At 52.0% G+C, this 22,338-nt stretch overlaps 2 protein-coding genes across 3 annotated transcripts in view; one reads left to right on the top strand and one right to left on the bottom strand.

Annotated features, from left to right (window-relative positions):
* Positions 1-3,849, bottom strand: part of TEKT5 (tektin 5) — a 35,220-nt gene extending 31,371 nt beyond the window's left edge. Inside the window, exon 1 of the mRNA XM_037507612.2 lies at positions 3,193-3,849. Coding sequence (XP_037363509.1) covers positions 3,193-3,768 — 576 coding nt within the window. The 5' untranslated portion in view covers positions 3,769-3,849. The remainder of the gene's footprint in view (positions 1-3,192) is intronic.
* Positions 3,850-12,520: 8,671 nt separating this feature from the next.
* The window catches only part of NUBP1 (NUBP iron-sulfur cluster assembly factor 1, cytosolic), an 11,887-nt gene continuing 2,069 nt past the window's right edge, over positions 12,521-22,338 (top strand). The window contains exons 1-9 of one of the 2 annotated variants that reach the window (XM_037507608.2): positions 12,521-12,570; positions 12,646-12,750; positions 13,999-14,132; positions 17,068-17,136; positions 19,126-19,158; positions 19,997-20,087; positions 20,634-20,788; positions 21,433-21,543; positions 21,760-21,862. In XM_037507608.2, coding sequence (XP_037363505.1) covers positions 12,552-12,570; positions 12,646-12,750; positions 13,999-14,132; positions 17,068-17,136; positions 19,126-19,158; positions 19,997-20,087; positions 20,634-20,788; positions 21,433-21,543; positions 21,760-21,862 — 820 coding nt within the window. In that variant the 5' untranslated portion in view covers positions 12,521-12,551. The remainder of the gene's footprint in view (positions 12,571-12,645; positions 12,751-13,998; positions 14,133-17,067; positions 17,137-19,125; positions 19,159-19,996; positions 20,088-20,633; positions 20,789-21,432; positions 21,544-21,759; positions 21,863-22,338) is intronic. The other variant, XM_037507609.2, reaches the window with a different exon arrangement.

The raw sequence follows: 22,338 nt of genomic DNA, 5'->3' as shown, positions 1-22,338 counted from the left end.
TCCTTCTTTCCTTTTCCCTTGGAAATAAACCTTTTATTAACCTTTTGTGTGTGCCTGCAGTGGAGTATTCATAAGTCCCTTTTAAGCACGTGGGTGAGGACCCACAGCCAGGCAACCGGTTCAATATCGGGGCTGCCCTATAACAGAATCACCCAGGTGCATTTTTTCAGCTTGCTTCCTAACCTTTTGTTACCTGGTGACATGCCCAGGTGAGTAAGCACAGAGCCAGGCTGGCTTCGAGGTTTCCTAGCAAAACGAGGCTCCCAGTTACTCCTGCAGGCCTGCCGATATCTGCTTTATTTATTAGAATTCAGTATAAGCTTGAAGTGTTTCTACAGCTTGAAGGGAGGGTTAAAAGTGAGTGATTCTGTCCCAATTTCATTATACATGAAAACGTCGAGGCGCAGAGGGAAGAGAGGAATGATTCTCCCAGAGTCACAGGGTCTTCCAGTTCTTGTGTCCTGTGGCTCAATTTATGGGGTGAGTCAGATCCCAGGCCACACAATGTGAGCAGCACAGAACTGAGAAGGCTGTGGGAAGGCACGTCAGACACAGAAGTGGCTTCTGGGGGGGCTCACAAATGGAAGAACCAATGCCCCTCCTCGAAAGTGGGGCTGAGGCCAAAATGAAGGTGGCGTCCATCATGCAGAAGGGGGCTTCCCCTTCATTCCTTGCAAGGAGGACATATCCGTGGGGAAAAGACCTAGAGAAAGCACTGAAGGGGGGCGGGGTGGGGGCGGAGGGTTAGATACAGTGAATAAGAATGGTTATCTCCAGAAAGTAGCGGTGGGAATTACTATTTTGCAAATTTTCGATATTGAGTACCTTGGATGAGTACAATGAATGTACTTTTGGATTCCCAATGACAAAATGTGTGGCAACAGGGGGCCTCCCTGGGGGCACAAGGGGTTAAGTCTCAGCACTATGAAGTTATTGGCAGCCACTGCAGCATGAGTTTGATCTCCAGCCAGGGAGCTACCCACATGGCGCAGCAGACCACTCCTGTCTCCCCCGCTGCTCCCCTCAGCAGTGCATTTTAGTAGATCCGCCTGTTCTGCTCCCCACTCTGTTTCTGGGGAATCCTCTCACCCCTCTGAAACTCTGGCCTGCACCCCAGCTCTTATATGCATTAATAAATAAATATTAAAAAAAAAAAAAACAGAGCAACAGTGACTGGCCAGTCACCTATGACATCACAAAGAGCTGCAGGAGGGCTGGGCTCATGTCCAGCTGGGACAAGGGAGGGGGCTATGTTGGCCCATCCCACCAGAATTTGAGGATCCCATTCTTTGGTCACACTCTCTCGAGGTCTGGGGATACCACAAGGAACTAAGCTGATGGTGCCTCCTTGCCTATGTCTGAGAGGGAAGAGAACACACACAAATAACCCCCTAAGAATCTCAACTCTGTCTGAGATAAGGGGCCGTGAACGAGGAGATGTGGGTGGTCAGGGAGAGCTTCACTATGGAGATGACAGACCCAGAACTGAGTCAGGAGAAACAGCAGAGATAGATGGGAGCAATGTGCCATAGAAGGGACAGGCAGGTGCAAAGGCCCTGAGGCAGGAGGAGGTACAGACAGGAAGCCCTGGGGCCTGGGGTGTGGAGGGCGTGGCTGGCCATGCAGGGGTGCACGGATGTTCCCAGGGTCATTAGGAAACCGTTAAGGGGCTCTTAGCAGGGGCGTGTGGACATTCAGTTCAGTCTTTAAAATCACCCTTCTGACTGCTGTTTGGAAAATGGATTGGAAGGGACCAAGAGTGGGGCGTCGGGGCAGGGAGGAGGTAGCCCCACTATCCAGGGACAGGCTGCCTGGCCTGAGGTGGGAGCCCTGCAGATGGAGAGGAGAGGGCAGAACCGATGTCTCCAACCCCGAGCCCCCGCGTGACTGTCAGGCGGCCGCATTGAACGGGCAGAGCTGGATTTTCCAGACCAGCTGAGGGAAGGGAAAGCAAAGGAGAGAAAGCCAACAGTTTGGATGCTGCGCAGGTCCCTGAGAAGCAGTTCTTTCCACTTTCCCTCAGGGGGGAAATTCTTGGGGTGCAGGGCATCCTCCTCCACAGTGGTCAGAACCGGCACCAAGTCTCCAGGCACCTGGAGGCGGCCTGGTCTGCCGAGGCCCAGCTCCCAGATGGGGCAGGCATGGCCGCGACTTCAGAGTCCTGCCTCCACACCCACTCCAGGGGCAAGAGCAGCTCTCATGGCCTGGCCCGAGACAGAGAAAGCTGGTTCCACCCCGGGGCCAGGCGCAAGGACCTCGCTCATGGGCTCCTCTGCAGCAGGGAGCGCCTGTGAGCTCTGGCAAGCGGGCTAGACACGGAATCACATGCTGGACCTTCTGGAAAACTAAAATGCCCAGATGACAGGGGACAGCCAGAGTCAGCTACCCTTTGCCCTCCCCCCATCTCCCTGCCTCAGGTGAGAAGAGCAAAGTGCTCCTCCCAAGCCCAGCTCCCAATGTGAAATATGAAACCTCCAGGCCAAGCCACAGGCCCAGGCTGGCCAGGCAGAGCGCCACCTCATGACAGAAACACAAATTCCTACATGACCAAGCCCGTGGCATCCAACATGGTGGACAGGAAGCCACATGTGGCCCCAGCTGATGTGGTCTGGGGACGTGCCAGCAAGTCCACATTGGGCTGTTTATTCCATTTTCAGCAAGTACTTCTGAATGCCTACTATGTGCCACATGCTGTGCTAGGCTGAGACATTCAAAGTACCAGCCTAGACGACCAGCAACCTGCACAGAGTGGTCACTAAGGACCTCACAGACATCCTGTCACATCCTGTCCACTGTGTCTTGAATGCATGGTGACCAGGCAGGCAAAGCTCTGCTTGCCCAGCGCCCACGTTCTGGGGGCACAGAGAAACCATCCGTCAGTAAACATGTGAATTATAGAGTGGCCACACACACATGCACGCACACACATGCACGCACACACATGCACGCACACACACAGGCATGCCCGTCATGTCTCGAGGAACCCCCTGAAATGCTGACACAAGACCAAGGAGAAAAGGAAGTTTCATTCAGCTCACAGTATCTTGATTTGACTGGAATTAACCCAAATTGACTACGATTCTATTTTTTTACCTCGAAGACATGTCATAGTTCACTACGCAGTTCAAACCCAGCTGCAAAGCCTGTCTCTGTGAACCTGACCTCAGGGCCTCGTGCCCACCCCATGCTCACCTGCAAAGGACAGTTCATCTCCTCAGCCGCACACTCCAGTCGCCTCTTGACAGACTCCATGCCCTGAGTCTCGGTGGCCAGCCGCTCCAGCTCAAAGCCCAGCTCCGACTTCCAGAAGCCAATGTCCGACAGCCTCTGGCCCAGGTTCCTGGTGGTCCCCTCCTGCATCTGGCGCGTCAGCTGATCCTTCTCCTGCATGAGCCGCATGGAGTCGCCCGTCAGCCGGCTGCACCACTTCCGGGAGGCCTCAGCCCCGCATATCTGCAGCTGGCTGGACCGCTCCCAGTCGCGGGGGCTGTAGCGGCAGAAGAGCGCAGAACGGAGGGCCGGCAGGATGGTGGGAGGCCTGAGCGGGCTGCGGCACATGGCTTCCTTGTCTGGGCAGGCCTGAGTGTTGGCGATCCTGTAGAAGAGGCTGGGTCTCCAGCAGTTGAGGGAGCGGTGCCCAGGCAGGTAGTAGGGCTGGCAGCATTCTTGGACCACGGGGGCCCGCACTGCGGGCGGCAGCTCCGTGAAGCCACAGGTTTTCTTGGGGACACAGTAACTGGCAGTCTGAGTGGTTCCCAGAAACTCCATCCTCCCCCATCAGCTCTGCTTTGGCAAACTATTCCCCAGGGGGCCGAGGCCTGGAGGGAGGGGAAGGCACTTCTCCTGGGCCCTGGCCAGGCCTCTATGACTCGCACTGTTGTCATAAAGCCTGGGGTGCAGGACTTCCCTGGGGTGCTCTCCCGGTCACACCAGCAGGGACCATATTGTAAAACCAAACCAACGAAGTAAGGACAAGTTTCTCAATCCACGGAGTTGGAGGTGCAAGAAAGAGCATTTATGTATTTTCCAATCACCGTCGAATCAGTTTTTGCAGACCTAACCCTGCTCTGTGGGATGAGATTTCGTGTAGTTCCCCTCCAGTAAACTCTGACAGCTTAGGGCCAGCTTGGTCCAGGTTGGTTGTTTGCCTTCACTCTTTGTCTACAAGGTGATACCAAAGCAAGAAATACCTTGTTAGGCAAGGGGTTCAAACGTCAGAGTATAATTACACAAACCTCGATGGTGGAGCCCGCTATACATCCCGGATCCATGGTGCAGGCTGTAGGGACCTCTGTTGACTTAGTGTCCATCACTGACACAAATGTCATTCAGCCACTCCAGTACATTTAGAGCGTGGAGTACTATGCAGCCATGAAAAGGAATGAAGTTCCCAGAAACAACATGACTGAATCTCAAATGTGTTATATTAAGTGAAAGCCGCTCCAGGGAGTGGTGGTGGGAGTAGGGGGGATTGAATTTGGAGGGAGAATTTGGGGATGGCCATAGTCTTGCTTTCTGTCTTGATAGTGGTAGGGGTTACATTGGTCATCAAAACCCATAGAACTGTCTACTAGAACCAGTGGATTTTTGTTACTGTATGGAAATTACACCTCAATGAATCTAACCTTAATGAAGGTGGGGGCAGAGATCATGAGCACCCCCTCATCTATTTTGCTCGCTATTCAGTCCCAGCATCCAGCACACTCCTGAATGAATGAATGGACATCCCAGAATGAGAGCTTTCTTGTCCCAGATTGGGTATTCAATTCTTTCCTCTATGCCAATATTTTTATCTCCCCAAGAAACTGCCCCACTTTCTTTACTGGTGGGAGTGGCAACAAATTCTATAAGTATGAAGAGGCAGAGAACTTGGTCTTTTGAAATGGGAAAGAGAAGAGTCTAACCTTCAGCTAGTCCTTGTCAATGGAGTAAGAAGGTCCATGGGCATGTTCTCCCCAATGGCCTAAAACCAGGATTGAAAAATGGAATGTGAAGACAAAGGCAGAAAGAAATAACATTTATTAGGCATCATCTGTGTACCCAATACCTTCCAATGCTCATTTAATGTCCACAGAATACCCATAAAGAAAGCCTTGATAGCCCCATACAATGAGCTGGGTAAGAAAATCATGTGGGCTCTGGGTACCCCAATTCCTATTACACTTACCTAGCAGGGTCCTCTAGAAGAGCCAGCACGTTGAGGGCAGCCAAGAGAAGGACCAAACAGTTGGAAATGGGCGATGCTTTGTTTGGGTGCAGATCCCATCTCTGGGTGCTTCGTGTCCCTGGTGAAGACAGCCGGGCAGCACAAACAGGAGAGCCGTGACCTGAGGGTGAATGCCAGCGTGTGGTCCCTTCCGAGCGCGCTCTGTGTGGCCGTTTGCAGGTATATGTCTAGGATGTCAGCCTGCGAGGCAGGATGGCACCTGTGTGCTGTGATATTTCTGCTTCGCAAGTGACTATTTTCATTTGTCTATGACTCCTTTACTGAAGTCACCATCTTTAACATTGGAATACAATTCTTTGTATGTATATTGTATCACAACTGGAAAAAAAAAACAATAACCAGAAACTCAATTATTCCTGGAGATATCATTAAGGATATCTCAACCTCCTCAAGAGGCAGATGTCAGAAAAATGCTCAACCCTGGATGTCAAATACACTCAGTTGACTGCAGCCTTGTGAGCCCCCCATGCTCCCCCCCCACTACTATTGCACTTTTTTCAATCTCTTTTAAACCACACAGAAGGAAAGCGTCACTTTCTTCCTGAAATATCTGGAGTGGCAAGTGGGAGGGGTTGGGGGATGATAGAGGAACGGCCCCCCTGGAGTGGGTTCCCAGTCCTTCACCCCACCTTGCCGCCCAAACTTTGGAGACTCCAGGCCCACCAAGCTCTCCCTGGACCAGCTGTTTTGAGCTGGCTGCCTGCCCTCGTGCAAAGGGACGGCGCCATGTCTGTGCATTTGATGGGAAACCCTGTCTGCAGAAGAAAGGCATCGGACCGGCATGTGTCCTGGGAGCTGAGCTGTCTGCTAAATGCTGTAAGCATCAACCCAGCCCAGCAAGGCTGCACGCTTTCCTGGGGCGCCCCCTGTGGGTAGACAGGGATCTTTGCCCTGTGCCTTCCTCCCAGCCAAAATCTGTTCTTAGAAAACCACCAACAGATTTTTGCACCCAACACTAATGATAAAGGACTGATCACAAAAATCTGCAAAGAGCTGATGAGACTCAACAACAACAAAGAAAATAATCCCGTCAAAAAATGGGCAGAAGAGCTAAAAAGAAACTTCTCTGAAGAGGAAATGCAAATGGCCAACAGGCATATGAAAAAATGTTCAACATCACTTGCCATGAGGGAAATGCAAATCAAAACTACCATGAGATACCATCTTACACCAGTGAGAATGGCACATATTAAAAAAACTAGCAACAACAAATGTTGGCGAGGGTGTGGAGAAAAAGGAACTCTCCTGCACTATTGGTGGGAGTGCAAACTGGTCCAACCACTGTGGAGAGCTGTGTGGAGATTTCTGGACCTACTAAACATAGAGCTTCCATAGGATCCAGCAATTCCACTCCTAGGTATTTACCCAAAGGACACAGAAACATCAATTCCAAAGAGCACCTGCACCCCTATGTTTATAGCAGCACTGTTTACAATAGCTAAGCTTTGGAAACAGCCCAAATGCCCAAAAATAGATGACTGGATCAAGAAGATGTGGTCCATATACACCATGGAATATTACTCAGCATTCAAAAAAGATAAACACATGCCATTTGCAGCAACATGGATGGCGCTGGAAGGGATCCTGCTCAGCGAAATAAGCCAGAAAGAAAAAGAAAAATACCGGATGGTCTCACTCATAGCAGGAATCTAGAAAACTTAAATAAGGGACCAGGAAAATGAATAACTATAAGAAAGTGAAAATCAAAATCAACAAAAAACTATGAACCAGAGACACTTTTAGGGGGCGGGGGCGGGAGGGGAGGGATTGGGGTCAGAATGGGGGGGCTGCAATTGTATGGGGAATATAAAAATAAAATTTATTATTTAAAAAAAAAAGAAAAGAAAAGAAAACCACCAACATAGGGACATACACAGGAAAGATCCGAGAAAAAGTCAGAAGGAAGTTGTTTCCCATTCAGCATGCAGGTCCATGCAAACACAAAAACGGAATTTTCCAATAAAGGCTTGTTTCCCCTGCTCTGCACTTCAGAAGGTAACTTTTTTGGACTTCAAGCATTGGTCTTGGCTGGTGACCAGTGACCCGGAAACCCACCGGTAGACACATGCACGTGTGCTAGAATGCACGCCGATGTGTGGTCATTGCTGCAGTTAATGTAGCAATGAAAAAAAAAGTGGAGCTGACCCAATACCCGCTGGTGGAGGATGACTAAAGAGATCGTAGCCCACCCATTCTATGGAATACTCTGCAACTTTCGAAGAAAATGATGTCTGCATTTGCTGATAAGAAAAGGCTTTCAAATATAGGGGAAGTGCGGAAGCGATAGAACCGCCTGTAAGCTGTGACATTGCTGAAGCAAACATGCAAGTCATCGCACAGACACACATGTGGGAGGATACACAGTGCTGGATGATCACCTTTGGAGAGGGCCTGAAGTCTGTGGGGCGTGGGGGCACAGAGGGAGACTGTGACTTTTTGATTAAGTCTTCCATACTTAATGTATATGCGTATATTTTCCTTCACAAGCATGAGTGACAGAGCATATACTATATACGCGTGTTCCAAATTTGTTTCTCACATGTCTGAGGCTGGCAGACTGGTTGGGTCCTGGCAGGATTCTTTTGTTGACTTATGAAAGATCAGCTTCTTTTGGGGGAGGGAGATGATACATGAACTGACTATCTTGATTGCGGTGACGGTGTGTATACATAAGTTAAAACATGTCAGTTGTACATATTTAATACATGCAATTTATTGTCCATCAGTTACACCTTCACAAAGCTGAGGTTTTTTTTAAGAATTATTTTTATTTATTTATGCATACAATAACTGGGGTGTAGGCCAGAGGTGGGGGGCGATGAGAGGATTCACCAGAGACAGAGTGGGGAGCAGAACAGGCAGAGCCACTGAAATACACTGCTGAGGGGAGCAGTGGGGAGACAGGAGAGGTCTGCCGTGCCATGTGGGTCAGCTCCCTGGCTGGGGAATCTAACTCAGTTCAAAGCAATGGGTAATAGCAAGACAGTGCTAAAACTTAACCCCTGCACCACTGGGGGGGCCCCCCAAAAAAGCTGTTTAAGAAACAAACTAATAATTCCTAGCACCTACCTAGGGCTTAAATGTACCAGATGCTTTAAAAACATAATTTTACTCATATTATTTGTTCCTCCCCATAATAACCCTTCGAGGTTATTGTAAATATTGCCATTTTACAGAGGAGGAAACTGAGAATTGAAGGAAGGGCACAAGCTGGTGGCGGGGGAGCTGGAATTTAATGCAAATATCGGGTGTTTAGAACATCTATGCTCTTGAACAACACACATCAACTTCTCTACGTATAAAGAATGGAGTCTTATTTTTTCATTCAATTGTATGTTAAGTGCCTGGCATGTATGTAGCTCTTTAGGTGATACTTTTGCTGGATTCAAGGAAAGAGGTAGAAAATTTTCTACTTCTAAATTTAATTTTCCCCACATGGGGAAAATTTGATGATCTGTTGGGGAAGAGCATCATCTACTGGTGGAATGCAGAACTGCAGGCAGCACCTCCAGGGCGCGTGATGGCGTTTTCTCCACCTGCAGGTATTTAAATGCTTCTGTCCCACTGATTCAGTATTTAAATTCTTAACCATTTTAACACAGGTTCTCATCTTGTTTCACCCACTAACACGCCATGCCTTAAGGGAAACTCTCCCTGCCTAAGCCTCAGCCACCCACCCCACCCGTGTATTGCACCTTTGCTCTCTGGATGTTTTGCTCTTGATGCTTTGCAAGAATTAAACTCTTATCCCAACAGAAATCTCACGGGGCAAATGATCTAACTACCTCCCCCTCCATTTTACAGAGGAACAAACTGGAGCAGGGTCATGCAGTGACTAGTCCAATGTTATTCAGGCCCTAAAAGCTGGACATGGATTTGAACTTGTGTCATCTGCCTTCAGAGTATGATTAGCCCGCCCTCACCCGCCTCACACCCGTCACTGCCTCCGAGTAAGTCTGTAGTGCCACCACCAGAACCCCTGGGGAGTGTTTAAAACATGCTGTGATTCCGTGATTTATAATAAGAAATGTGTATGGTTTTTGTCCCAATCTGGCACAGAGCCCCTAAAACCCTTGGAATTTCCTAAAGGCTAAGAGTTGAGAAGGTGCCTCTTGTTATGTTAGTGCTGACTAAGGGACCTAACCGTGTGTGAGGCCTGTAAGGCCAGAAGCTGGTTGCCGGGGGAACCATCTCTGGGATTGGAGGGTGGAAACCTTCAGTACCTGGACCTCTGGCCAATGGTCCTTTAATGATTTAATCAATCCTGTCTGTGTAACGAAGCCCCCATCAAAACCCAAATAAGCTTTGGGGAGAGCACCTGGGAGCAGCCCACCCTCTCCCTTACTCCTTGCCCAGTGCAGCTCTGACTGTTCCTGATCCTTTTACAATATCCTTCTGTGATGTGTTTATCCTTTTATGATAACCAGGAATGAAGAAGCAAATTTTTTCTAAGTTTCTCTGAGTTCTCTGAGCTGCTCCAGCAACTTAATTGAGACCAAGGAGGAGATGAGGGAGCCTCTGACCCATCATCACAGTCAGAACAGGTGACAGCCCGAAAGTCCAAGGGGAGGATTGTTAAACCCCCAACCTGCAGTCAGGAGGGGGGAAGCAGAGGTGACAACCTGGGTTCGTCATCAGCAGTGGGAAGAAGACAGACCTGTGCCTGAGCCGTACCCTGTGGGAGCCAACGCCATCTCCGGGCAGAGGTGGGGTGGAGTTGAATCACAGGCCTCCAGCTGGGGTCAGGAGCCTTGTTTGTTGGAGTGGGGGATGCACCCCCAAACCTTGAGAAGTAGGATCAGGCCCAGGGCCTGTGATGATTTAATTGGTGTGGGGGAGAAGGATTCGGGTCTAAAATTCCCCAGGTTATAAGGTGGGCAGGGCCAGGAAGCCTGCTCTGGAGGGGTGTGGGGCAGAGCACCCCATAGTCCTGGTCTAGATTTAAGTTCTAATCCTTCAGAAATATCAACAAATTTTGAAAAATTAACAGACTTTGTTTGGGTGGGGGGAGCGGCAACTTTAGGTGTCTGGAAAAATTTATCAGGAAGTTCAGCTAGTTCCTGCATGTTCCTTCTCCTCCACCCCACTTGTCCCCATTATTAATGCCTTGCATTGTCCTGGTACATTTGTTATAACTGGCAAATCAATATTGATAATTAAGAAAACAGGTAATTTACATTCAGGCTCACACTTGGTGGTGTCCAGTCTGGGCCTCCTCATAGCACCCCTCAGAGTAGTTTCCTGGCCCCCAAATCCTGTCTCTGCCCATCCCTCCTCCCTCCCTGCCTCTCTCCCTCCTCTGCCCCCCTTTGCAGCCCCTCATCACTGATTTTTGCACTCTAGTTTTACAAACTCCGTCAATCCTAAAAAATGTAGCTATTTAAATCTACGGGATTTAACTAGGTTTTCAACATTAAAAAAACTTTTTTAACTTCAATTTTGTGCTCTTAGTCACTGCCACCTTTAATCAGAGGAACCGAAACATTTTATTTTTTTTAAAGATTTATTTATTTATGCATACAAGAGCTGGGGTACAGGCCAGAGTAGCGGGGGGTGAGAGGATTCACCAGAGACAAAGTGGGGAACAGAACAGGCAGATTGAGTGAAATACTCTGCTGAGGGGAGCAGCGGGCGAGACAGGAGAGGCCTGCTGCGCCATGTGGGATTCTCGCTGGCCAGCTGAGATTGAACCGGCGGCGCTGCAGAGGCTGCAGACAGCTTCACAGTGCGGGGCTCAACCACCTGCGCCACCAGGGAGGCCCACAAGTCCCTTTTAAGCACGTGGGTTAGGACCCAGTCAGGCCCTCTAACAGCTGTGGTGAGCATACCTGGCACCAAGACCTGGATCATTAATTCCCCAGGGAAGCAACCCCAGCTCCTTGGAGAAATGACTGCAGTAGGAAATGTGGAAGAGAAGCCTAGAACATCTCACCATGTAAGAAAGATGTGCTCAAAGGATTTGGATTAGCATCTTAAACAATGCTGACTGGGAGGGAGATTTGGGGACAAAGTCGACCAGCAAGAACAGCGACTTCTAAACCACAGAGTCAGAATTTTAAAAACACAGAAGTTCATAGTGAGTCTAAGGAAAAAAAGAGGGGACAAGAATGCCATCATTTATGGAAGGATGCCAATAATAAAGATAATGGATAATGACAGGGCTGGGAAAGGCAGTTTTGCAAATATCACTATAACTGATTCAGGCAAGAATGATCCTAAAACCACTAAGTGGAATTGTTAGGGGAAAAGGATGTGCTGAGCAAACGCCATACAGGCTTTGTGGACGCCACCCCCACTCCATCAAGACACTGGGAACTACAAACCCCGTGATTGATCCCCAAAGGGAAGTTGCAAAACCTAAGGGTGGAGTTAAGCAACCATTTTTGCTGTTTGTAAATAAAACCAGCCATGTTTGGGGGGTCTCGGGCACTTGGCTAGGCAGGTTTGGTCTTGGGGTCATTTGGGATTCCAGGTCAGCAGAATGGGTAGGACGCATTTAAGAATTTATCTCCCTATTTTCCCCCTGAGTTGTACATTTCCTCATTCCCCCTTCCACTGCGAATAAACCTTTTGTTAACCTTTGTGTGTGCCTGCAGTTTAGCATTAATAAGTCCCCTTTAGGCGCGGGTGAGGACCCACAGTCAGGCAACCAGTTTTATATCAGGGTTGCCCTGTATGGAAAGATTGACGGAGAATGGGACATTCAGGTGGTCTCAGTTTATCATCCTGCAGAGTCCTCAACGGATTACAATGGCAGAAGGCGCCGCCCACAGCAGAAACAGGGCAGACTCCATGTGGGACCGAGCAACCCGCCCCCCATGGCCAGCAAGGGCCCCTAATGGGGGTGCTGCCTCACCCCACCGGAGTCCCGTCCCTGGAGCCAGCCAGCCCAAAACTCACCCTGAATCTAATCACGGGGAGAAGAGGCGGGTATCAGACAAATGACGATTATGGAACACTCTGCCGGGCAACTGGCCTGGCCTGCAGGTGGAACAGAGGGCCGGGTGTGCCTCCGTGGCCAAGATTGGGGGCTGTCTTGAACTTGAGGCGACTAGCATTTGGCATAATACAGCGCAATTAGCATGCATACGAAATTTCTTAGGTATAAGACGATGTGAGGGCGATGCAGGGCAACGTCTTGCACAGCCCACTGTGAAGGGGAACCGAACCAGCAGCCCCGCCGTCCCCGCCGGACCTGCGCGTGCGCACACACTCTCCCCAGCCCGACACTTATTTCGCGCGGCTGGAGCGTCAGATCGGGCGCCGGCGGGAGGAAATACGCAAGCGCGGGTTCCGGAGCCTGCGTCGGCGCCCCAGCGGCGGCATGGAGGAGGTGCCTCAGGGTGAGCGCGCGGAGGGGGTGGGTGCTGGGGCCCAGGGGCAGGAGTTCCTCTAACTGTGATCTTGTTCCCGCGAAGGATGTCCCGGGACCGGCACCGCCCAGGCTGGCCAAGGGGCCTCCTGCCAGGGGTGCCCCAACCAGCGGCTGTGCGCTTCTGGAGCCGGCGCCGCCCCGGACCCCGGTGAGCAAGGGGCGGGGCCTGGGCGGGAAGTGGACGGCGCAGGCCGGAAGAGGCGGGCGTGGATGGAGGGGAAGTGGGGCTTGGGGGCGGGGCCTGAGTGCCGAGGGGCGGGGCCTGAGTGCCGGGGGCGGGGTTTTAAAGGCTGAGATGGGGCGGAGCCTGGGAGAGTCCGCAGGGTTGATGGGTGGGACCTGACGTTTGAGTGGCAGTGCAGTGGTCGGGAGGCGGCCCCCTGCAGAGGGAATAGGATATAAATTTGGAAGTTTAGGAGCTCAGGCTTAAATCCTGACTCTGCAAATTTCTTCCTTTGGACAAAATTTTCTTCCTTTGGGCAAAAGATGGATTCTCCAGGTCATTCAACAGAAATATGTGTGATCACCTCCGAGGCACAGTGCCCAGCACTGGGCATACAGTTGTCAATGTCATGCCACTGCCCTGGTGGAGTTTACTAATAGGGAAGCCCCACAGTAAACAAGCTAGCAAATAAATTCCAGTGATAAGTACTGAGAAGGACAAATTGTGGGGGTGGGGGGTCAGATTCTGGAGCCGCTAAAGGATCTTTAAAAAGCAGAAGGAAGCTGGGAGAATTTGGATGGCATGCAGGGATACCTAGATTCGATCCCTTGGCGCACTGCAAATAGTATGACCTTGAGCAAAAGCCTGAACCTCTCTGACACTCCATTTCCGCATCAAAAACAGGAAGAAAATAATTATCTCCTGGTGTTGTACACTTCATTGGGGACTCTCAGTCTTGGCACCCTTGATTTTCAGGACCAGGTCATTCTTTGTCAGGAAGACTGTCCTGAATACTGTTGGACATTTATCAGCATCCCTAGCCTCTAACCACTGCATGCCAGTGGTCCCTTTGGTTCCTGTAACAACGAAAATTTGTCCCCAGATGTTGTCAGGGATCCCCTGGCAGATTTTCCCCCAGATTGGGACCCATTACTGTGTAATGGGTAAAGCCCCGTGTAGAGCTGGGAATACGGTGGTGTCCACTTCGGAGTCCCCACCCTCATGGAGCTAGTGTCCCGATAGGGGGAGGAAACAACTGAGGAGGAAGTTCCAGGTGCGAGAACAGCCCCGTTTCCTTTGCGGCACTCATCACCACCACTGGCCAGGTGGTCAGGTGATTCACCCAGGATCCTGGTAAACGTGCCCCGGGATGGTAGTTTCTTCTGCCCTGTGGGAAGAGTGGCATCTAGGATTCAGTGAGGGACTTCATCACCTGAACTGCTTCCTTTGCAGCCATAGAGGAAATCAAAGAGAAGATGAAGACCGTGAAACACATAATCTTGGTGTTGTCTGGGAAAGGCGGTGTCGGCAAAAGCACATTCAGTGCCCACCTGGCCCACGTCCTAGCGGAGGATGAAAACACACAGGTGGGGCCCTGGGAAAAACTGGGAGCAGTTCCTTCAGTCTGAGGGTTCATGCCGACTTGCTGAGCACTGACCCCTGAAATTGAGTTGGGTTGGCCTCTTGGGAATCCAGATCCCTGCAGGGAGAGCAGGGAAGGCTTAGCCAGGCAGTCAAGCTAGGCTTGGATGGGTTTCTCCAGCTGTGGAAATGGAAAGCAAGTGTCCTTTTCTCTTGACATGCTGATTGTTACATCAGGCTTAGAACCTCTTTTCTTTATTAGCCCTTTTCTTCCTGTTCCTATCCTAGGGGTCGGTAGACCAGAGCCCATGGCCAAATCCAGCCCATCTGTCTTTGTGCCCTGTGAGCTAAGAATGGCTTTTCATTGATTAGTGGTGGCTTTTAAACCTTGATATAAGTACCTGCCTATCCATGGAGGAGCAGTGCTGAGTTTGCACCTGGTCAGAGAGCAGTGCTGAGTTCAAAATGTACTCGTCAGTTCTGTTTTCTGGTAGCCAGCCATCTCCTGCCACCAGATGGTCAAATTTGTATGGACCAGTTGGCAGGCCAAGAAATTCTCAGGTTATCACTGTTACCCAGAATAACCTTTGCTCTTAGAAGCTGTCAGGCGTGTTCCTTAGCAGCTCCCTGGACATGGGCTTGAGCCAGGCTGGTTACAAATTACTGCTTGTGAGTAGGGGTGACTGCTGGCGCGTGATTCCCCAGAAGCCCTGGCGCATGCATGGGCTCTGCAGCACAGCGAAGGGAGGCCCTATCCAGCATGGATGTGCGGCTGGATAAGCGGGTTTCTCACTGCAGGTCAGACTTAAACAAGTCTGCACATAGAAGGTGTGTCTCCCCCAAGCACCTTCTCATGACAGTGGAAGCCCCACTGTCTCCAGAGGGCACACCGTGAAGGTGCAGTGTGGACACTGGACACTGGACTGTCTTGTTGGCTAGTCCAGTCGCACATCCTCTCCTCCCCCACTGCCTGCCCTCCCCGCACCTCCACCCCCACCCCGTGCAGCACGTTGCAGGGGGCCACCCTGTGCTCTGCTGGCTGTGAGCCAGGCTGTCCACATGAGCTCCTGCAGGCCAGTCTAACAGCTCCTTTGTGCGGGGCCTCGACTCAAGTGGGAGCAGCATTGGAAGACACCCCTGAGTTAATCTCAGGCTGGCTGGGAGGTACAGGCAGGGTGTAGTGAAGGGAGAAGGAGCCTTTGTATGGAAGTTTGAGCTATGAGCCGTGCAAATTCATAGGCCATGTGTCCACTGTCGATGTCACCAGTGCCCATAAATTACCAGATCGTGTTGCCTTGGGATCTGGACAGCAACCTTCGTCACTGAAAGGCCCGCACTCTGCCTCAGGCTGCCGTGCTGGACTTTGATCGCGCCTCCTCGGGCCTGCAGACTCGAGCTGGAAGGTGCCAGCATTTCTACAAACGCTTGTTTCATGGAGCAGAAGCCCAGACAGATGGGAGTGGGGGTGGGGAAGCAACTGTAGAGTGACACAGTCCAGGAGCCCCGAGAGTTAGGGCTTCAATCCACTTCCCGTGACCTCTGTTTAAGGGGAAGCTTGGGGTGCGTGGTAAGGGGAAGCTTTGAGCCCAACAGCCCTGTAGCTGCTTCCCGCTCACCCCCACTTTTGGCTGGGCCAGTGCAGCCAGGGCTTCTTCCCATCAGGCTTCTAGCACCTTCCACAGAGCACAAACCTGCTCTGGCAGGCAGGGGCCCTGGAAATAACTGGGCTCTCTGGCAGTAATTGTATGGTGTTGGGCTTGTGACAGGGCCAATAGGAAGTCTGGCAGCAGCCATTTCAGACACCACCATGGCAGCAACTGCACATGACCCATTCTTGCATCAGTTTGCTGTATTCACCCCATTGGTTTGTCGGCCTGTAATTCCTCAGAAGGAAACTGATTAAATTGTTCTCCAAAGAGGACACAGAGTAGCTAGATACCTGAGGGTATTGACAAACATCTCGGGCCGTAGTGATAGTTTAATTTCCCAAATCATGACACTCTGGTATGAAACGTCTGTGGGTCATTAACAACCCCCTGACCCCCAAGTATCCAGGAGGCCAGGAGCGTGTCCTGTTGCACTATCCTCGTGCTCCAGCAGAGGGCGCGTGAGGCTGCAGGCTGAGCTGCGTGTGAGGGTCCCCTGAGATCCTGGGGAAGTAGGAGGTTGAGGTCTGAAGAGAGGTTTGAAGAGGGAAGCAAGAAGCAAATTTAGGGCAAATTAAAACATTACCCAGAAGTGCTGCACTTTGGATCCTAGACATGAGAACTTTCAAGGTGAACGCTGGCCCCACGCCGGCCAACTCGGCCCCTCGTGGGTCAGACCAAGGAAGCAGGTGTTTGGGGCAGGGTGTTCATCTGAGGATCTGCAAAAAATTTTCCTAGGTTTCTTTTTTTCCTTTGGTTTTGGGAGTTGTCTGAACTGTCATTGATCTTCAGGACACAGGGTCGGAGAGCTGCTGGAGGGAGTGCTCTGGCCTGGCCCCAGGGGCAGAGGAAGAGCCCTGGTGTGAATGGGGAGTCCCTGGTTTATGTCCCTCTGCTCCTTGCTCATTGAACAAGCCCCTGGGCCTCTGTGCCCCTTACTTTCCCCAGTTACCATCCCCCAGGCGCATGGTAAGGCCTGAGTAGGTGGTGACAGCCTGAGTCCCCAGGTGACCTGGCACCAGTGCCCATAGACGCCCCTCTCCCCACACTGCAAGGCCAGGTTCGGGGTGGGGTTGCACTCTGCCAGACTCTGTTTAGAGGTTTTGGACTGTTCCTGCATGGCCTAGAAGAACAGTGTTATATCTCATGCTCAAGCGCTTCCACTGGGTCCATGTTTGACCTGGTTTCTTCCATTTTCCTCACTTCCTTTTCCTCAAACTCCGTCCCCTCCCACTTGTGCACCTCTGGAGAATCGTGTCCAGTTACATCACTGCTCTGCTTTCTTGCTCCCCAGGTTGCTCTCCTGGACGTTGATATATGTGGGCCATCAATTCCCAAGATCATGGGATTGGAAGGAGAGCAGGTAAGTGTCACCTCACAGGCGCAGGGAAGTGTCTTGGGGCGCAGCAGGCTGCGCTGCTACCACTAGACACTGGGGTCAGCAGCGGCCTGCCTCTGCACGGACACAGCGAAATCAGGCAGATGTTTTCCTCAACCACCTGTTTAACAGCTGTGCACGTTGGAGGCGGGATGACATTCAAGTTCACGCAGAGCACGTGGGAAGTGTTCCTATGGATGTTGCCTTAGAGGGGAAGGGAAACAGTGCGCCAGATGCAGAAGTAAGGCACGGAAACATAGCTGGGATGTGAGCGTGGGGCTGGTTTCTCTAGGGCTCTTCCCCAGGAAGCAAGGGAATGTTTCTGCCTGTGGGCTCTCCTGGGGAACTGAGACTGCGGGAGAGCGATGCCGGAGGCGGCAGGGCCAAGAGTGAGTGCAGGTGCTGGGATCTCCCCATCTCTCCGCCAAGAGTGGGGCAAAAAGCAGTCCAAGATGAGTTCCCCAAGGGCAGTCCACTGAGCTAGGCTGCAGGCAGGGTTAGGCTGCCCCGGGGCATCAGGGCTGGGTCTGAGCAGTGATGAACAAGGCAGAGGGCTCCTGCGGGAGGGGCAGACGACAAGTCACAGAAAACTAAAGCAGCGTAAGGGGCAGGTGGCAGGGAGGTGTGCTCAGGGTCACCCTGTTTCTGAGAGCCTGCCAAAGGGCCCCCCTAGAGCAAGTGTAGATGCCCAAAGCAGGAGTGTCCTCATGTCCTCAGCAGAGTGGCAGAGGGGGCAGAGGGCTGGGGGCGCCAGCTGGAGAGGAGCCGGGGCAGATGGGCCAGCCCTTGTGGGCTCTGCTCAGGGCTTCCTGCTGTGGCGGGGGCTGGCAGGGCGCAGGATCAGGTAGGTGACCCCTGTGATCACACCTGTCATCAAGCTCCTGGCACGTGCCCCCTGATGTTTAAACATTCATGTGTGTGTGTCCCGTATACACACTACAATTAGCTTACAAAAACTGAGACTTGTGAACGGTGAGATGAAATAAAAGTTGGGCTGTTTTCTTCCGGGCTGTTGGATCGTCACCAGTGACTTAGAGAACCGTGTAACTAGGAGTGAGTGTGTCTCTAAGGAGCAGGACTTCAGAGGCCAGAGGGCTCATGTTACATGATTTCGTTTCTGTGACATGTCCAGAACAGGCTCATCTAGGGAGACAGAGCAGATGGTGGCCACTAGGGCTGGGGGACACGTAGGGATTGGGGGTGACAGGTTGGGGGTGCAGGGTATCTTCTTATAGTAATAAAAATGTCCTAAAGTGATTATGGTGGTGGACGTACAAATCTGAATATCCCAAGAGCCACTGAATTGTGTGCTTTAAATGGGTGAATTATGTGCCATGTGGATTATGTAGCTGTTTAAAAAAGCAAGTCTTCATTAAAAAAAAAAAAAATAGGCTTATGTTCTAAAGCTTAATTTCTGAGGTTGATGTGTAATTGGAAGTTGCTTAAGTTCTAATTTCATAGCAAGAGGGAAACAGCTGAGCCCTGGCTGCTGGCGACCCCGCTGGAAGAAAGCCTTAATCCTGAGCCCCAGCGACACCCCTCCCCAGCCCCGCCCCTGGGCCAGCGGAGCTAAAACTCCTGCCGCGGCCTGGGCTACCTTGGCGTTGCCGTGTCCCTCGGCGAGTCCCTTCACTCCGGCCTCCTGCCAGGGCCGCCTCCTTGCTTCCGTGATTACTTGCATTCTGTCAGGAGCTGCCATCACACTTTCACATACCACAGACCCAGAGTTTTATTTGAACTGAGGTTATTTGCTTCCTTGACTAGACACCTGAGCAGAGTTTCAAAACAGCCCCCCTTGGGGGGAGAAAGTGTTGGATTAATTGTGCCTCCCTTGCCCATCCCCCACCCAGCCATTGACTCCCTACTGAGAACTCAGCACACGAGACGATGAATTGTATTTTTATAAAATGGTGGCATTTGCGCCTGGAGTGTGGCCAGCTCCTCACAAACGATGTGCTTGCTCCGTTGATGCAGGTTCACCAGAGTGGTTCGGGCTGGTCTCCTGTGGTGAGTGTCCGCGCCTCTTACTTGCGGGGGGCGGGGGGCGTGTGTGCACAGACGTGCTAGGCAGGCAGGCTGTTCTTGGCCACTTGTTCGTCAGCCGCAAGTACTTGTGGGAACTTTTCTAGGCACAAGGAATAGTTGAGGCTGGGGTTGGGCGATAACTAGATTTGCTTTGTAGGCCATGTGCGCCCCGCTGTTGCAGCTGGACGTAGTGAAAGTGGGTGCCGGGGTTCCAGTAAAACTACGGACACTGAAGTGGGCAGGGTTAGGCTGGGGGCCAGTTAGGGAGCTGGTTTTCCTTCATTTCAGCCAGTTCCTATCACGCAGCACAGGGCCGCCTGGACCCAGTCCATGCCCCCCAATAGCGCAGCCCTTTTTGTCTTCAAAAATGATTTGAGGATTCAAAGAGCGAATAGGCAGCTTAGGTCACATGGTAACTTTGTCCCCAGATGGTTTTTTAGCTAGAACTCAGAAGACATAGGGACGTGTCTTGCACAGTGATTTAAAGTAAAGTGCTTGGGCCTCCCCGGTGGCGCAGCGGTTGAGCGCTGGGTTGCAAAGCTGCCCGCAGCCTCTGCGGCGCCGGTTCGATCCCCGGCTGCTCCCCGGCCACCAGAGGAGGGTCCCACATGGCGCGCAGACCTCTCCTGCCGCCCGCTGCTCCCCTCAGCAGTGTCCTTCGGTCCTTCTGCCTGCTCTGCTCCCCGCTCTGGCTCTGGTGAATTCCCTCGCCCTCCCGCATTTCTGACTGTACCCAGTGCTTATATAAATAAATAAATCTTAAAATAAATAAATAAATAAATAAAAATAAAGTAGAGTGCTTCTTGCTTGTTCTCTCCAGTTTCTGGAAGACAACCTGGGGGTGATGTCGGTGGGGTTCTTGCTCAGCAGTCCTGACGATGCTGTTATCTGGAGGGGACCAAAGAAGAACGGTTTGTGCCTCTGCTTTCTGTCTTCCGCCACGTTCTCCCAAGGGCAGCCCCATCGCAGGTCCCCGCACAGCCCATCCCCTTCAGGGGTCAGTTCTCATCTGCTGGGCTTTCTAGAGCCTCACCCTGATGCCTCCATTTTGGTCTTCTCCACTGGTCGAAGACAGCTACTAGAAGGACTCGCTCCCATGTGTCATTAAAATGTGTTATGAGTTTCTCTCCCCTTAAGACCTGTGTAACCTTGAAATTTCCTGTCTCTGGTTTGGTAGCGAGAGAGAGGCGTGTGAGGGGCATCCGTGCTGGGTTGACGGGCATTTGTCCCAGAGGGAGCTTGTTGGGAGGGGCGGGCTGTGCCGGCCATTGTAGGGTGTGGGCAGCCCTGGCTTCTCTAGCCGCCAGGTGCTAGCAGCACCCCCACCCCGGAATGACATCCAAAAATGCTGACTGTCAGACCCCGAGATTCAGAGCACAGATCGGGGGTCACGGAGATCGAACCCGTACTTCTGGGAGAGCCACTGAGAGAACAGGGTGTCGTGGTCCTCTCTGCAGGCATGATCAAGCAGTTCCTCCGAGATGTGGACTGGGGCGAGGTGGACTACCTCGTCGTAGACACCCCGCCTGGCACGTCGGACGAGCACCTGTCGGTGGTCCAGTACCTGACGGCAGCGCGCATCGACGGGGCGGTGATAATCACCACACCTCAGGTGAGCGGGCAGCCGGGCCCGCTGGGGAGGCTTCTCAGCCACACCCTGGGCAGGTCTTCAGGGACCTTGGGTTTCTCTTACGACGACGAATAAGCATTCCACAGTGTTTTTTGGTCCACGGATTAAACTATAGAGGTTCAGAATTGCCTTCTTAGTTTCCCTTCACAAAGCCAGTGAGATTTTTGGTGCTGCTGTTATTTAGATTTGGTGCTGCGGTAACTTAGTCCTTCCTGGTCACGTCACCCTGGCCATGCTCTGTGGTGAGTACCCACATGGACACGCCTGTCAAAACAATTCAGGAACTCCCCGCAGAACCAGCCTGGGCAGTGGACACGTTTTTGGTTCACCTGCTGTGGTCCTCACCCCTTCTTTGGCAGTGCCCAGCGCCTTCTGTCCAGTCACATGCTGCCAAGCCATGCTGACCCCAAACTGAGGAGAGGGCCTTGGCCTGAGGAGACCCCACAGCACTGGTACTCTGCCGTGCTGCGTTATCACCCCATTACTCTTAGGGAGCCCCAAAAATCAGCAGCTGTGCTTTATTCTCTTAAGTCTTTGTGATGGTAAAAATCGACCAGGACACCTGTCCCCTCCACCACACAACCTGTTTTTACTGTGAAGTCACCAGACTTTCTGGCCCTTGCTAGGAGGTGTCTCTCCAGGACGTGCGGAAAGAAATCAGCTTCTGCCGCAAGGTGAAGCTGCCCATCATCGGGGTGGTGGAGAACATGAGTGGCTTCGTCTGCCCCAAGTGCAAGGTGAGCGGTGCCGGCTGCCTAGGTGCCAGCCAGCTCCTCCCCTGTCCCAGGAAGTAGCATCTCAATTACAAGCTTCTATTGCTAATTTAATGAATGTTTTGGGGGATGTTGGTGTTTGATATTACAAAATAGCTTTTTAAAAGGTGTTTTAAGACGTGGGCCTTCTCAATTCTGAAACAAAATCACATCTCCTCCCTCTTTTCCCTTGTCACACAGAAAGAGTCTCAGATATTCCCGCCGACGACGGGGGGTGCGGAGGTGATGTGCCAGGATCTGAACGTCCCCCTCCTGGGCAAAGTGCCCCTGGACCCACACATAGGTGGGTGAGTGCGGGCATCCCCATTCCTACCCTCGTGGCCAAGTAAAGCCTTCCCTCCTCGCCCCGGTGCTGCCAGGCCACAGCTGGGCAGTGGGACCCTTGCGAGTCAAGCTCTAGGGCAGAGAATCCGCAAACACGCTTGGAACCAGGGGAGCTGGCAGACCTCGGTGAGGGGGGCAGGGAGTTTCAGGGAAAGCTGGGGTGAAGGTCCTAGGAATACTGAGAGGAGAGGGGACAGAGGGGAATGGCCTGGGGCCCATGCAGGCAGGAGAGGGCAGTAGAGCTCCCTCTTGGACGGGAAATAGGTTTGGAGGTGCGGGTCATGGACAGAATTAACCTCAAAAACCCCTTAGAAAGATGCCCTCCATGTCCTATTCCTGCCCCCCAACAGAGCCCCATGTTCAGTGCTGACGGCTTCCCGGCCCACTGGAAGTGGAGGGAGAATGCTGGCGGGGAGGGGGGAGCCCCTGCGGCGG

The sequence above is a fragment of the Talpa occidentalis genome, unplaced genomic scaffold (genome assembly GCF_014898055.3).
Source record: "Talpa occidentalis isolate TD23 unplaced genomic scaffold, MPIMG_talOcc4v2.1 talOcc4.12, whole genome shotgun sequence".
NCBI lineage: Eukaryota > Metazoa > Chordata > Mammalia > Eulipotyphla > Talpidae > Talpa > Talpa occidentalis.
The sequence above is the reverse complement of the archived record's forward strand: the minus strand, read 5'-3'. Positions and strand labels throughout refer to the sequence as shown.